Source organism: Erpetoichthys calabaricus, chromosome 2 (genome assembly GCF_900747795.2).
Source record: "Erpetoichthys calabaricus chromosome 2, fErpCal1.3, whole genome shotgun sequence".
Classification (NCBI taxonomy): domain Eukaryota; kingdom Metazoa; phylum Chordata; class Cladistia; order Polypteriformes; family Polypteridae; genus Erpetoichthys; species Erpetoichthys calabaricus.
In genome coordinates this window covers 168,602,112-168,617,910 of record NC_041395.2, presented here as the reverse complement: position 1 = coordinate 168,617,910, position 15,799 = coordinate 168,602,112, and the positions used below count along the sequence as shown (strand labels likewise).

General features: G+C 37.7%; 2 protein-coding genes across 2 annotated transcripts in view; both read right to left on the bottom strand.

Annotated features, from left to right (window-relative positions):
* LOC114669500 (F-box only protein 44-like) overlaps positions 1-15,799 on the bottom strand; it is a 560,525-nt gene that overhangs the window by 452,210 nt on the left and 92,516 nt on the right. The window lies entirely within an intron of this gene.
* Positions 1,114-11,909, bottom strand: LOC114669467 (tubulin alpha-3 chain-like). The gene is made up of 6 exons (XM_028825687.2): positions 11,751-11,909; positions 9,202-9,424; positions 8,619-8,767; positions 7,899-8,051; positions 1,652-2,179; positions 1,114-1,565 (listed from the first exon to the last, which is right to left on the bottom strand). The coding sequence occupies exons 1-6, from the start codon at positions 11,889-11,891 to the stop codon at positions 1,275-1,277; spliced, it is 1,485 nt and encodes a 494-aa protein (XP_028681520.2). The 5' UTR covers positions 11,892-11,909; the 3' UTR covers positions 1,114-1,274.

Below are 15,799 nucleotides of genomic sequence, written 5' to 3'. Positions count from 1 at the left end.
CCCCATAAAATATGTGTCAACTCCATTCAAAGGGTACATTTACTCCAAATAAAATCTACATCTCTAGCCTGTAAAGTTACATTTATTTTTAAATAGCACCTTCCATAATTGTTTGTGTCAAGAGAAGTGAACAGATTGATCATCCATACATTCATTATCTTGAACATATTTTAGAACAGGGATATGGGAATGTAGAGACTGTCCCAACAGTAATAGACCTAAGGCATTAAGCAACCCTGGGTAAAATACAGGCATATTTACAATAGCTAGATTATTGAATTGTACATAAAAAAAATAAGGAATTGGCAAAGAAAATAAGTGGTGTGGTGCTACATTTGGTTATTGATTGTGCCAACCAACTTCAGAGTCCAAACATTTGTTTCCAGACACTCTAGTTTCATTGCACGTCCCAAAGCCATAAAGGATAAGATGACTTGCACCTCTAAATTGTCCCTCTGTAAGTGCATTAAGTGTACCCCGTGGCAGACAAGCGTCAGTCCAGTGTTATTTTCTAGGCTTAAAGCCTACTGTTGACATATCACAAAATTATTAATACAAATTAGTAGAAGCTGAATAGGAAAACAAATCCCTGGTCTAGAAGAAAGTTACAGTATATAAAAGCATCATTTATTCTATGATAATTTGGTCAAGTGCATCCACTTGTCTAGACAAAGAAAATAAATCCTTGTATTGTGAAAATTATTTTTTATTCGGAGGACTGATCATATGGTTCTTGCATCACCGTCATCACGATTAGGATTATTTTGTTTCCAGACCTTTATGGATTATTTAGATGTGTTTAGAGATGTATATGGCAATTCAGTTTTATCTCCAGCCATATCCGACTAAAATGACTGAACAATTTTTTATTTTTTCCTCATAGGTACTGCCCCCTTTGTGCAATGTGTTAATACTGACTCAGAGAATTTTAGAATAAGTATTTTCTACCCATTTTGTAAAGTAACTGGAATATTAGTGCTTCTGGAGAATTCAGAATTCTTGTTTCAAAGCTCGTTCTCCTTGTAATGCACATATTGATTGCCCAGACAACAAATATAAAGGTCAGCTTATTATTTGTTTCTGTTCCTTGTGTCGAGGTATATAATCATTTTCATTTACTTACCCATTTCTTGGCTTAAATTCTAGTACTTATTTTAGGAAAATAAAGCCTTGCAACTCAAGACTTTTTATGTTGTTAACTAATTTGTGTTGCAAAATACATTTTGCCTCACACTTTACGACTATCAGCATTTTTCATAATGACTTGCCTTCATTTAATACTCTTCCTCACACTTGCTTTCTATGGAGTTGATGCCCACCTCCTCATAATCCTTTTCCAGGGCTGCCAGATTTTCCCTGGCTTCTGAGAACTCACCTTCTATCATGCCTTCCCCTACATACCAGTGTACGAACGCTCGTTTTGCATACATCAGATCAAACTTGTGATTCAGACGGGCCCAAGCCTCTGCGATTGCTGTGGTGTTACTTAACATGCAGACTGCTCGCTGTACCTTGGCCAAGTCACCTCCTGGCACTACAGTAGGTGGCTGATGATTGACGCCTACCTGGAAGGGAAAAGCATATTCTTCATAAACTTCACTTCATATGAAAGTTCCTGACATCCTACAGTCAATATAACTTCCTCACTCACCTTAAAGCCTGTGGGACACCAGTCTACAAACTGGACAGAACTCTTGTTTTTGATCGCGGCAATAGCAGAATTTACATCCTTAGGCACCACATCACCCCTATACAGAAGGCAGCATGCCATGTACTTGCCATGACGAGGATCACACTTCACCATTTGATTGGTGGGATCAAAACAGGAGCATGTGATCTCTGCTACTGAAAGCTGCTCATGATAAGCTTTTTCTGAAGATATAACTGGTGAATAAGCGACTAGAGGAAAGTGGATGCGTGGATATGGAACCAAGTTAGTCTGAAATTCAACTAGATCCACGTTCAGGGCGCCATCAAACCGTAAGGAGGCAGTAATTGAAGAAACAATTTGACCAATGAGACGATTCAGATTGGTGTAGGTGGGCCGTTCAATGTCCAAGTTCCTCCTGCATATGTCATAAATAGCCTCATTGTCCACCATGAAGGCACAATCTGAATGCTCCAGCGTGGAATGTGTAGTCAGAACGGTGTTGTAAGGCTCCACCACAGCTGTAGAAACCTGTTTAAACAGAGTCTGTTACGTTACTATGCAGTCAAACATATGAGGATTAAATGACTGCAATGAAAGATCAGGAAAAAAATAAGAATATGCATGAATGTTCCTTGCACTATGCTTGATTAATGCAATCTGGACAGTATCCACAATATATTTCTCAGTTTGCGTATCTTCCAATTCAGCAACTCATTCAAATACATACTGTAGTAATGGGCAGTAAGAGCCTAACCCGGAAACATCGGGCAAGAGAAAAGAACCATTATTAATACTGGTCTAATTCAGATTTGCCAATCAGCATTACCTACATGTCTTGGGGATGAGTGAGGAAACCAGAGTGCCCAGTAAAATTTGTATTCAGACCAGAAGAGAGTGTGTAAACTGTGCAATGTCCAAACTAGAGTTTGAGCCTATTGATTTACAGCTGTAGGGCAGAAGTGGTAAATACAGCACCACCATGCAGACCCCTTACAATTTAGATTTATAATAATTCTTACTAGGGGGTCTTCGCCCCCTGCTCACTTCACTTGCCCATCCCCTCCCATCTCCCCCTGGGCGTGCTATGCTCCAGCCACTTCACGTCTCTGCCGCTTGCGTTGTCAAGGTGTGGGCTGAATGCATGCTGAGGAGATGAGATCTTATCAGCTGCTGTCTTTCTTCTGCTGCTGCCTTGCTGCGTGTTCTGCTTGTCGCTCTGCACGTCGCTCATTTAAAAGCCTGTACGGCAGCTGTCCTTTTGTCTCACTGACTTGTCTTGCGTGACGTTAAAGTGTCTCGCGCGGGATGTCAAATTGTCTTCCGAGAAAATCAGGTATTGTCTCCTTCCAAGCCTTCCAAGATTTTTTTTTATAATAGAGAGATTAATATAAGTAAATGACTTCTATGGCTGCAAATGGGTATGGTGTTGTTTAATTATATCCTTATTAGGTGGATCTGAAGGAGAGCTTCAAGTCGCTTTCCATTTTAAATCACCTACGCCTGACCTATCCTACAGTTTGCTGCCTGAGTATTACTTTTAATTAACAAAATTCTGTTTTTACCAGGACTCACTACATAAGACGCCAGTCAGGGTTTTAATAAATCTGGAGCACCATTGTGTCATGTGACAACTAGCATGTCTCCACCATTGACTAAAACATAGATTTATGGTAGGCTACTAAAATGTTGTTATGAAGAGCCAGGATATTTATTCATTTTCCACCTTGACACGGCTGAATAGAAAGATGCCTAAATGCAAGTGGCATTTTGTATTCTAAATATAATTTTCCTATGCATCAGAGGTTTTAGCCTGTAACTGTTGATTGTGGCTTGGCACACTTGTCATCGCTAGGAATGTGACTTTGTGTGTAAGAGATGGTTATTCATTCCTTACTCTGCTCACAAACCGCCTAATAGGAATCATTGAAAATTACATTTCCTTTATAATGTCAGAGAAACCTGAACTTTAACCTAAAGCAACAGTTGCAATGCCATTACCAACCCTCACACATTCACTCACTCAGTGTGAGGAAGACAGACTTCTAAGGCAGTGGCTACATAAAATCAGGACAATGTGCAAACTCCGAAATGAGGACCTTCCAGCCAGATACTGGTTTAGAGTCCAAACCATTGAGATGGCATTGCTCCACCAGGCTACCCTTAACATAGTAGGTATTAAGAAGATATTTGATTAAAGTGTTTTGTGGAAAATGCTAAAAACAATTTCATTGAAAAGTGAGCCATCATTGACTATTCAGAGTGTCTGTTAAATGAATTTCTAATGCCCATCTCATGCTTCCTGTCATATTCTAAAATTCGCCAGTCTACTAATGGATTTTGTGGTACCAGATCTAATCCCAGCATTGGGTGTAAAGACAGGAATCAACCCAGAACAAGGTATCAGTTAATCGGAAGGACACATTCACACACATCTCCATGCACAATCCAACTGCAACTATCAAACCAACACTTATATACTTGAAATGTTGAAACAAAATGTAGAAATTCAAGAGAGCCTAACATGTACATAGAACAGGCAAATGACACAGACAGTAATAGGCTTAGAAAAGTAACCCATGTGCCTGGTGCTGAGTATTCATAAATATTTATGGTTAATTATCCCGTATAATTGAACAAAAACGAGAGACAATGGCGGCGCGCACAGACGCCGTGGCTTTGTGCTCCTCGAATAAGTGCTCTTTTCTGCTATTATTTTTCTTAATATTGAATTTCATCGCTTTACACACGGAAGCGAACATCCACTACAGTCGTCAAAAGCTTCTACAGATCGGCTCTAATAGCAAAGATAATTATTATAACACAGAAGCAATACCACAGGAGATTCTCAGATCACCGGGACCTACGATGACTCTTATACTTAGAAGACGGCCACGTAGACGGCGCAGGGAGAGGAAGCAAAAAAGAGGCAAGCGAGCAGGATTACTAGCTAGGCTGAAGGCTGCTCTGCAGAAAACCCATCTTCCTAGCGTTTTTCTTGCGAATACTAGATCACTCGCAAATAAAATGGATGAGCTCCGGCTGGATATTTCCACACATAAAACTACAAGGGACTGCTGCCTTTTGATTTTTTTCTGAAACGTGGCTGGATCCCACCATACCGGACACAGCAGTTGAGCTTGCAGGTTGCACACTCCATCGAACCGATCGAACCCCCGATTCCGGTAAGAAAACAGGTGGAGGGCTGTGTGTCTATACTAATAATGCTTGGTGCACTAATATAACTACAATCAACAAGTTTTGTTGTCCGAAAGTGGAATATCTGATGCTAAGATGCCGGCCGTTTTACCTACCGAGATAATATACCGTCGTTATTGTTACGGCAGTATGCATACCTCCTCAGGCTAATGTTATGTCAGCGCTTGAAAAATTGTTTGACATTATCAGTAAACAACAGAAGTCGCATCCTGATGCAGTTTTTATCACTGCTGGGGATTTTAATCAAGCGAATCTTAAGGATGTATTCCCCAGATTTTATCAGCATGTACATTGTATAACCAGAGGGGAAAACACCTTAGACCACATCTATCTATCTATCTATCTATCTATCTATCTATCTATCTATCTATCTATCTATCTATCTATCTATCTATCTATCTATCTATCTATCTATCTATCTATCTATCTATCTAGCTATCTATCTATCTATCTATCTATCTATCTATACAAACATAAAAGATGCCTATAAGGTCATTCCATGCCCCCACCTCAGCAAATCTGATCATCTCTCTTTGTCTCATGTTCCAGCGCACAAAGCCCTTATCAGCAGTACTAATCCAATTAGCAAGACTGTTAAAGTTTGGCCTGAAACGGCCATTTGCCAACTCCAGGACTGCTTTGAACAAACAGACTGGAATATATTTTCTCATCGGACAGACTTAGAGACATATACATAATCTGTGCTGTCATATATTAATTGCTGTGTGGACAATGTCACTGTCAACAAAAGGATTAAGGTCTACCCAAATGAGAAACCATGGATAAATAGTGAAGTCAAACAGCTGCTCAGGGAAAGGGACAAAGCCTTAAAATTAGGAGACACCTCAGCCTATAGAGCTGCCAGAGCAAACCTCAAGAATGTACAAACAACAGATTGAGGAGGACTTTGACAGTAACTGAAACTCACAGCGGATGTGGCAAGGCATCCGATTAATCACGGATTACAAAAAGAAAAATGACGTACAAGACACACTGGCCAATAACAATGCCAACCTAGCAGAGGAACTTAACAGTTTCTTTGCACGGTTTGACAAGGACAATAACCAGCCTCCAATCAGCTTTGAGCTAAATGGAGGAGACTCACAGCCTTTGGTTGTACACATACATGATATGTGGCAGGCACTCGAAAACATCAATACAAGGAAGGCAGCAGGTCCTGATAATGTGCAAGGACGTGTGCTCCAGGCCTGCGCTGACCAATTAGCGGAGGTATTTACACACATATTCAACCTCTTTCTCTCCTCAGGTGTAGTCCCCCTTGTGCCTGAAATCCACAACCATTGTACCTGTTCCTAAAAAAACCGAGGATAACCTGTCTTAATGACTATCGACCAGTTGCTCTCACCCCTGTCATTGCAAAGTGCTTTGAACGACTGGTAATCACCCACATCAAAGCCTCCATCCCAGCTGATCTAGACCAACACCAGTTTGCCTATCGGTCAAACAGATCAGCTGAGGACGCCATCTGTGTGGCTCTACATGCTGCCCTCTCACACCTGGAAAAGCCCAACGCCTATGTTAGGATGCTCTTCATTGACTACAGCTCTGCATTTAATATCATCATACCTAACCAGCTGATCCAAAAACTATGCACTAGGACTTGCTCCGTCCATATGCAACTGGTTACTGGATTTTCTCACCAACCGCCCCCAGTCTGTTAGGATGGGCAAACACACATCCTCCACCCTGACCCTGAGCACTGGTGTGCCGCAAGGATGTGTACTAAGTCTCTATGAACTCTTCACCCATGACTGTCAACCCATCCACCAATCAAACATTATTGTTAAATTTGAGGATTATACGATTGTCATTGGGCTTGTCAAAGACAACAATGAAGCTGCATATAGGGAAGAGGTTCAGAATCTGACAGAATGGTGCAACACCAACAACCTGGTCTTAAATACCAAAAAGACCAAAGAAGTTATTGTGGACTTTAGGACCACTAAAAAGACCAATCACAGGCCGATAACAATCAATGCAGATGCTGTAGAGAGAGTTTCCAGCTTTAAGTTTCTAGGAGTCACCATCTCAGAGGACCTGTCCTGGGCTGACAACAACTTGGCTATAATGGGCAAAGCACAACAACGCCTCTATTTCCTCAGGAAGCTAAGGAGAGCTGACCTCCCCCAGAAGCTGCTGGTTAATTTCTATAGATGCACTATAGAGAGCATTTTAACTAACTGCATGATGGCCTGGTACAACAGCTGCACCAAGGCTGCTAAAAAAGCCCTGCAGCGGGTCGTAAAAACAGCAGAGGCCATTATTGGGACTGAACTGCCATCACTCGAACTCTCGTATCAGACTCGCTGTGTGAGAAGGGCCAAAAACATTCTCAAGGACAAAACTCACCCTGGAAATTCTTTGTTTGAGCTCCTCCTGTCAGGCAGATGCTTTGGGTCAATCCGTGTACGCACAAACAGACTAAAAAATAGCTTTTTCCCATCTGCCATAAACTTTCTGAACTCTGAATCTCCTCAGTCTGAGACCATTATTAATTTAACATGTGCAATGTAATGTAGTACAATATACTGTAGAATATGTAATGTACTATTCATTAACAGGTGTAATAGCAATTTATGCTGCTGTACTTTGATCAATAATAATAATTTACTCTGGTTACTTGATCATTTAACACTGTATATGACATATTTGGAATTATTTGACTTTTCTTTAAATGCACCTTGGGGCTGTCACAAAAAGTAATTTCGTTGTGTTACACAATGACAATAAAGTGCTTGAACTTGAACTTGAACAAAAACAGTAGAGTAAGCCAACATTTAACATATAAAATAAAGCTTTAACCTAACAGAGAACTGAAAGCCATCCGAAGCATTTGTTAAATATTTTTGATACTTTGAGCTTTAGTTTCAGCCATTCCATAACAGATTCATTTAGCCAGTACGTTTAAAACTCTCAAGTTCTTCATTACATTTGACTTAAAATTTCATTAAAAAAAGGCTTTTGAAAAAATTAAATGGCCTCAAAGATACAAGATGTCTTCTCTTTTTACCTGAGGTGCTGGATAGATGGCAAATTCCAGTTTACTTTTTTTCTCATAATCGACAGACAGCCTCTCCATGAGCAGGGAAGCGAAGCCAGAGCCAGTACCTCCTCCCAAACTGTGGAAAATCAGGAAACCCTGTAGTCCTGTGCACTGATTAGCCTGAGGAGAACGAACGAGAAGTCAACAAGATTCTGGTCAATATAAGGTGGAACAGGACAACTACTGGTGTTTGTTGGCTCATTATGAAGATCATGCTCATTTCTTATTTACTAATGTGCAGATGTATTATTATTTGTTTGATAATTTATCAATTTTTTTTTCTCCAATTTATTACTAAACTTGACTATTTATTAGAGTAGCCTTCTGACGACATGTGGGTTAAAATGAACTAAATGGGGTTATTTACTCCAGATGAGTCAAATAGTGTATTTAGGGGTCAAATTTTCTAATTATTCAACCTTTCAATGAAGAATTTTTGAAATTAGGAGCTACATGTTGAAAGTCTTTCTCAATTTGTCATTGTAGATGTAAGCCCCTCCTGCTTTAGAACACTTCACACATGCACATCATCATAATTAACTAGCCTGTTATTTTTTTTTAAGGTGTTCAGTGATGGCGTTGCAGTGAAGAGCGTTCTATGCTACCAGGTAAAGATTATGAATATGTAAAATACACATGTAAATAAACACTGGCTATCTTCAGTCTCCTTAAATGCCTTTTTCTCACCAGTTTTCGAATTCGGTCCAAGACAGATTCAATGATATCCTTGCCAATGGTAAAGTGCCCTCGGGCATAATTGTTGGCAGCATCCTCTTTTCCTGTGATAAGCTGTTCTGGATGGAAGAGATGCCGATAAGTCCCTGTGCGTACCTCATCTGGAAGGAAAGCAAGTAAATGTGGGATTTCAGAAGAGGAGGTGTATGAGCTATTAATAAAGGTAAAGAAGTATCCATTGCTCTTTCTGTCTTTGTGTGGGAGCACAATCATTGCTGACATTTTGCAAGACCTAGTTGGTTATAGATAAGTTCAAATGAAATTAGATATCTGTAACTGGCGCCTGGACATTGGGGATTGTATTTATTTATATTTTCACCTGGACACAGGCTCCACCAACAGCTATAAATACAAGAAAAGAGTAAATTTCAGACTTTCCATCTAATGCCAGAACAAAATTAAAAGTCTTAGCATGTGACAGATAATCATAGGAACAGTCAAAAACTGCCTGATATATAGTATGACCAATACAGGGTTCTGTCCTCTTAGCCACAGTTCAATTTATAAATAACATACTAGAGAAAATGGCACTCACCAACGACAGTGGGTTCCAGATCCACAAAGATAGCTCTAGGATTAAATGTCCCAGTTCCAGTTTCCGAGAAGAAGGTGTCATGGGAATTGTCTCCAATACCAGCACTTTTTTCACTGTCTAATCGGCCATCTGGTTGGATGCCATGTTCAAGGCAATATAATTCCCAGCAGGAATTGCCCATTTGAACTCCGGCTTGCCCAACATGGATGGAAATACATTCACGCTAGTAAAGATAACACACTTTATAATTTTTAAAACAAAATTCGAAAATGAAAATGGATTCTGCGGGTTAGATGAATACTTTCTTCAATGAAATAACTATTGTTTAGTGCTAATGAAGCTTAATGTGGTAACATACTATAAGTCAGGCATAATACTTTAAAAAAGATAATACAAAATATAAATTAACGCATTCATAAGTACGCATATTCATTCAACATTTTCAAACCTACTTACCCAGATCAAAAGTTTGTAATGCAATAGTATTAAGTTTCTTTTTATTGTAAGGGGTTATAGATACCAACAAAAAAGATGCATTTGTATTCATCAGTGTGTTATTAGTAGATTCTGAACTCTGGACTGCACAAAGCAGATGTAAGTTTAATATATTGCATATAAGCAACTGATTTTGTGTGATTTAAAATTTTTGGAAGAAATAGTTAAACATTAGTAAAGCTCTTCATACTATCATGTATGGGGTCAAGCAGACCATGGTTAAAACTGATTTTTTTCCCCATGTTTTAGAATCACTTCAAATGTTCAATGAAAGATGTATAAGTTGTTAAAATCATTGTAAATTAAACTATATAATTAAAATTCAAGTATAGAGAGAACACATAGTAAATCCAGCCCCTAAAAAAATTATTTATGAGCAAATGATGTGTTCTGACTGTCTACACTTTGCAGGCGAATTTACCTACATTTCAATGTGTGATGTTCAAATTTAGAGTCATTTTGGTTGGGAAAGATTGGACACCTTGAGCATTGTATATTGTGCGGTCAGTGGTCTGATTTGATACCTCTGCTTGAGTGTGTAACAAATGGTAAAACCTGTGGAACTCAGGACCCTGTTGTTCCAGAAAAAACCCTAAATTGATTACATTTTTCTGCTTTTCTGTGCACAATATGTATTTTTTTTGTACTAATGGCTAATATTGTTGGCAGGAAGCGTGATTAAGGCTTTGGACCTAGGGCTTTAAACCCTGAGGTTGTGGTTCAGATCCTGCTACTGACACCGTGTGATCATGAGGAAGTCACTTCACCTGCTTGTGCTCCAAATGCAAAAACAACAGAAATGTAAATAATTGCATCTCAAAAGTTGCTTTGGATAAAGGAATCAGTGAAATAATAAGTTAAAATAATATTAGGTCATTGTAGCAGCTTACTCTTGAACATGCTATACATTAGATCAGTTTGTGCTTTTTCACTGGTTTTCTTATTGAGTAGGCTTTTATTGATGGCCACTGCAAAACACACTTTTACATTCTTTTGAATTGAAACAGGAAATTAATAGGAATGATGTGAAATTGGAGCATATATTATTATCATTATTACTTATTTACGATTTTCATTTGTTTACATCGTTCACTCGAGTGCAGCATTTCTTTTCATGTTTTTTAGTCAGTTGTATGTAGTCCACCTTTAAAGTCCACTGATGTGAACATATATGCAAAGCAGTGCTTGAAGTTGATATATGTAAGTGGCGGTACCCTGTGTGCTACACTGACGCATTAATGTGAAGAGCATGGAGCACACGCTGTGAGCATTGTGGCACAGTTTTTGTGGCCTTCCCATTAGAAATTCAAGCTCCACTATCTAAGACTGATGCCGTGGTCTTCCTTGATGTTTGCAGCACTGCGATTGTAAAGCGGGAGGGTGGGAGTCTGTCCCACTTGCAGGTTTTGGTGCCGTGGCTGGATGGCAAAGGAGTGGAATGGAAAACCAAGATTACATCTGGTATGTGTCTAATAATGCAGGTAGTCAACAGCAAAAAAATAGCGTTGTCTCAACTATTTGCTCTATATCTTTCTTGACCTTCACTAAACTTTCTCTTTTCATTTCACAATGTGATCATGTCTCTTTTTTCCTGTTCAGGGCACTGTCCTGTCTTTATTTATCCATTCACCCTGTTGGTTAGTGGTTCAATTTGTAAGGCCCTTCAATAGATTTTGCTTTGTCTTTCACTTGCATAAAAGAGATTCTCAGCACAGTGTACAGCATGTAACATAGCATAATATTAATAAATATTGACAAAAAATATCCATCCATCCATTTTCCAACCCACTGAATCCGAACACAGGGTCACGGGGGTCTGCTGGAGCCAATCCCAGCCAACACAGGGCACAAGGCAGGATGACAAAAAATATGTGTTAGCTAATTTTTTTTTCTATAACATCACCAAATTTCAAATAAATCTGTCAAAGCATTTTTGAGATTTTGGGGTATTTATTTATTTTTTTTGTAGAGGGTTTTTACTCCTAAAAATTGAACTATCAAAATGTGCTTTCTTAGCAGATACCATATGGTTTGACTAGGGTGTGTCAGAGGGCAATGTTAAAGAAACTGGAAATCATCTCAACTGATGACAGACATCCATTACATGTAGAACTAAAGTTCAGTAAATCAGGAAGGATAGTCACTTTGAAAACCCACACAAATCGCTCCAGAAACTCCTTTCTTCCTAGTGCCATACGACCTTTCAATAAGAAATATCAGAGATAATGATTTAGATTTTGATATATATCCTGTAACCTGTTTTTTTGGTGGAAATATGTACAGTATTATCTAATTGCCTTACCTTAATCTTTCTTGTTTCTATTTGTCTGTTTTATTTCATTCTGTCTGTTATTAGATACAACTGAGAAGGCAAATCTCATGTTTTCTTGTGTAAACATAACTAAATAAAGAAACCTTAACCTTAACCATATGTACCATCCTTCCAAATTTTAGATTTTGAAATAAACATTAAATAGTCTTTGTGTTGATAAGTGAGGGAATCAACCTTTCATTATATATATATATATATATATATATATATATATATATATATATATAAAATATAGATGATCGGTAGTTTGCCTTACACTGTATTGTGTTTTATGGTCAGAACTACAGTTACTCTTCTGCTATTCCTCTACTAGCTATAAAAAAGATTTTTTTTTTGACGTCTTAATAATTCTTCCAAATCTACCACCACTTTCATATCCTTATTTTATTTTTTTCAAAAGGACCTCCAGCATACTTTACTATGTTCATTTTGTGTCCCATGTATTAATGGACTGAGTATCACAATCTGCCAACTTGGTTGTGCTATATCCCGTATTAGGCAATGCTGATATTTTCCAACAACACATTTGTCATATTAAACTCTATAAAACTCTGTTTCTGTGTAAAAGAAAAAAAAGCAAGTGATTAGAACAAATATTTGATTTTATGAATGAAGCTAATGCTAGAAATACATCACATTCCCAGAGATATAGACACTTTATACTTGCATTTACAACATATAATTAAAATTGTATTAAAATTTAGTTTGGAGACTGATTCATGCCAAAATTAAATGCAATCCAAAGTGAAATACATCAAAAGGCAGTTGGTACTGTGGTGTTCCTTTCAACTTCTGTATTTCCTAGGATGTGAGGAAGATAAAATATCTAAAACACTAATAAGACACTAAATATATAAAAACTATTACTATTACTGTGCTGATATGTTTGATGAACCTTCCACTGTAATTGGTAAAACCCACAAATCCTTAGCAATATTAGGTGGCTTCCAATCAATAATGGCTTTAACCTTAGCCTCACCAATCTTTAAGCTATAATGCATTATTACACATCCCAGAAAAATCATGTTGATTTATTAGACTCTCATTTCTCATTTTAGCATAAACTGTGTTTTTATGCAGATGAGTAAGGACCTCACAAGCATGTTTGACATGTGTCTCCATGTCTAGGGAAAAGTTTACAATATATTCAGTACAAAAATTCCCCATAAAATCAATTTTATGAATGACTAGCTGTCACCCACGACTCCGCTCATGTATGAGTAAAACAGGATAAATTTTAAAAATCAATAAAAAAAATTAATTTGTATCAAGAAGAATTTATATTGATAGCTTTTGTATACAAGGGCCTCTTGATATACAGAATTTTTGTTTTTGCTATCAGGGGTGAGGACATATAGGTTTCTTGGGGAACTAACCTGGGAGAAGGCGACATAAAGCTGACCTTGAGTGTCTGTCCCTGGGCCTTGTTAATTGATATTGCAAAGCAAACCTTCACCGGGAACTGTAATCTCTTGAATTTAATGGACATGTCCGTCACGATTAGAGGAAGGGATTAAAACAATCACACCAATGCCACATCAGACTGACTCGAAAGGAGGCTGGCGCGCAAGTAAGGAGGGCCCCACCTGCTTTCCCCTCCCCTTGCCCCGCAGCCTCTCTTGGATTCGCGCGGATAAATACTATGAAAATTAGTGTGATGAGAGAAGTCGCAAAATCAACCAGAATGTTCAAGCAAATTATAGAAAAAAACCCGATCTAAATCCATTAAGTAGTTCTCTCGTGAAAAGTGGACAGACATGCAGACAAACAGACAGACAGATGTTGGATTATATATATATATATATATATATATATATAAATATATATATATAAATATATATATATGGAAGAGAAGGTCTGTGATACGGTTTGCATATTTACAGCTGGAGATCCACAAAGGGAGAAAAATGAATCACGTATCATAAAGTAGTTTTTCTGCTGGTTTGTTGGCCAAATCATGTCATTACAAAATGTCCAGTTTGTGTTCTTAAAGTTTTTTTGCACTCATCGCCTTCCCTCATCCCTGCAAGACTGTGTGCACCACAGATGTCTAATATAGAGAAGATGATTGATCTTTTAATTTGGTTTATAAGCCCTTAATGGACTATTAGGAGGGTGAATAAACCCATTTGCTAAGTTTTGTTCTTATATGACCTTCCATTGATTTTTCATTCAAGACATCATAATTCATAAGCTTTGCCTTTGGGAAGTGGAATACTAAATATTATCACATTGAAACGCAATATGCTTTTTTTAATCTTTGACTTGCATGATGGCATGTCTGGTACTTTTTTATTGTTCATATATGTTCATGTGGAAAGCATAGTTGTATTCTGTTCTTGGATTGAAAGGTGTTACAGTTAGCAAGTGAGATGCAAATAGATATTCATCTTCAAGGTACTCGACTTCATTACAGCAGAAGACATTGCAATCAAGACCCTCTCCTAAATCCAGTTTGCATTACCACCCTAACCACTAAACCTCACCATCAGTAAAATCAGTAAAACCACAGAATGTGAATGTGAATGCCGTGCTGCCATGCCCATAGACAAATGCGTCATGAGTGCCATGTGTACATTCTCTACAAAAAAAACCCCTGAGTTTTGTATACATATTTACACCATTAAAATCAAGAAAAGTCTGCTTGAAAAATAATATTAATTAGATCAGAATTGGAATGGGTTTAAATTGACACCAAGCATAATATACATGCTAAATAAACTGTCCTATAGATAATGAGCTTTAAAATGGGTGTTTTATTATGTCATAACACAAATTAATTCCCCCGTTTCCTCAGACCGAATTTTTCAAGTACAGGATTCATAAGGCGCACCCCACAGCAAACAAAAGACAGAATCCACCCTAATGAGATGTTAGTCTGTCGGGAAGATCAATCATAAAACCTGAAAAGGCTGAATGAGTTGAACCTTTTCAGGTTAAGAAAAAAGAGATTAAATGGGGATGTGATTTAAGTGTTTAAAATTAGGAGAGGTAAAATTTAAAATAAACTCTGCAACAACAACAGGGGAATACTTGTGAAAATTTGTTAAGGGCAAACTGGAAAGTTTTTCTTCATGTAAAGAACCATAGACACATGGAATAAATTACCAAGTAGTGTGGTGGAGATCAACACTTTAGGGAACTTTATATTTCGACTTGATGTTATTTTGAACAATCTTGGTGAACAGGATAAACAATTTAGTTGGGCTGAATGGCCTGTTCTTGACACTATTTTCCTAAAGCTGTAAAACATTAATACAGTCAAAGTATGCTATTGTGTCATAAATTTATTTTGGGAAATTTGCATAAAATGCAAAATAAACGTGGATTTAAGTGTTAATGTCGTAAAGCCAAATGTTTACTTCATCTGGTGTTAATTTATTATTGGTTAAGGCTATTTTTTACTTTTTAAAGATTAATATATACCTCTAAAACAGAATTTCACAAACACTGTCAATTGTTGTTTTGGACTGCCATAGATCTAAACTGTTTAATAAGGGAAATGAAATCTAAATATGAAGTTCTTACATATAGAGGAGTGCTGTGTTAAAAAATACAGTAGTGCCGGCCATTGCTAGTATAGGTGCTAATGGGAATGCAGAAGGCGAGTGAGTCCCCATCTTCCATGATAAATGGTGAAAACCTATGAATTCCTAGGTGCTTCTTGATGTTTTTCCTTAAGTGGATATGTAAACCAAAATCGTTTCATTGTCAACATAAAATATGCAATTTCCAATGGGACTTTTTTCTGTCTATGACTATTAATTTGGA

Coding starts and splice junctions, on each gene's coding strand:
- LOC114669467 (XM_028825687.2), bottom strand. CDS start 11,891: ATGGCACTAGGAAGAAAGGAGTTTCTGGAGCGATTTGTGTGGGTTTTC. Junction 8,768..9,201: donor TCTGGAACCCACTGTCGTTG/GTGAGTGCCATT, acceptor CTTTCCTTCCAG/ATGAGGTACGCACAGGGACT. Junction 1,566..1,651: donor GGTGTCCCACAGGCTTTAAG/GTGAGTGAGGAA, acceptor TTTCCCTTCCAG/GTAGGCGTCAATCATCAGCC.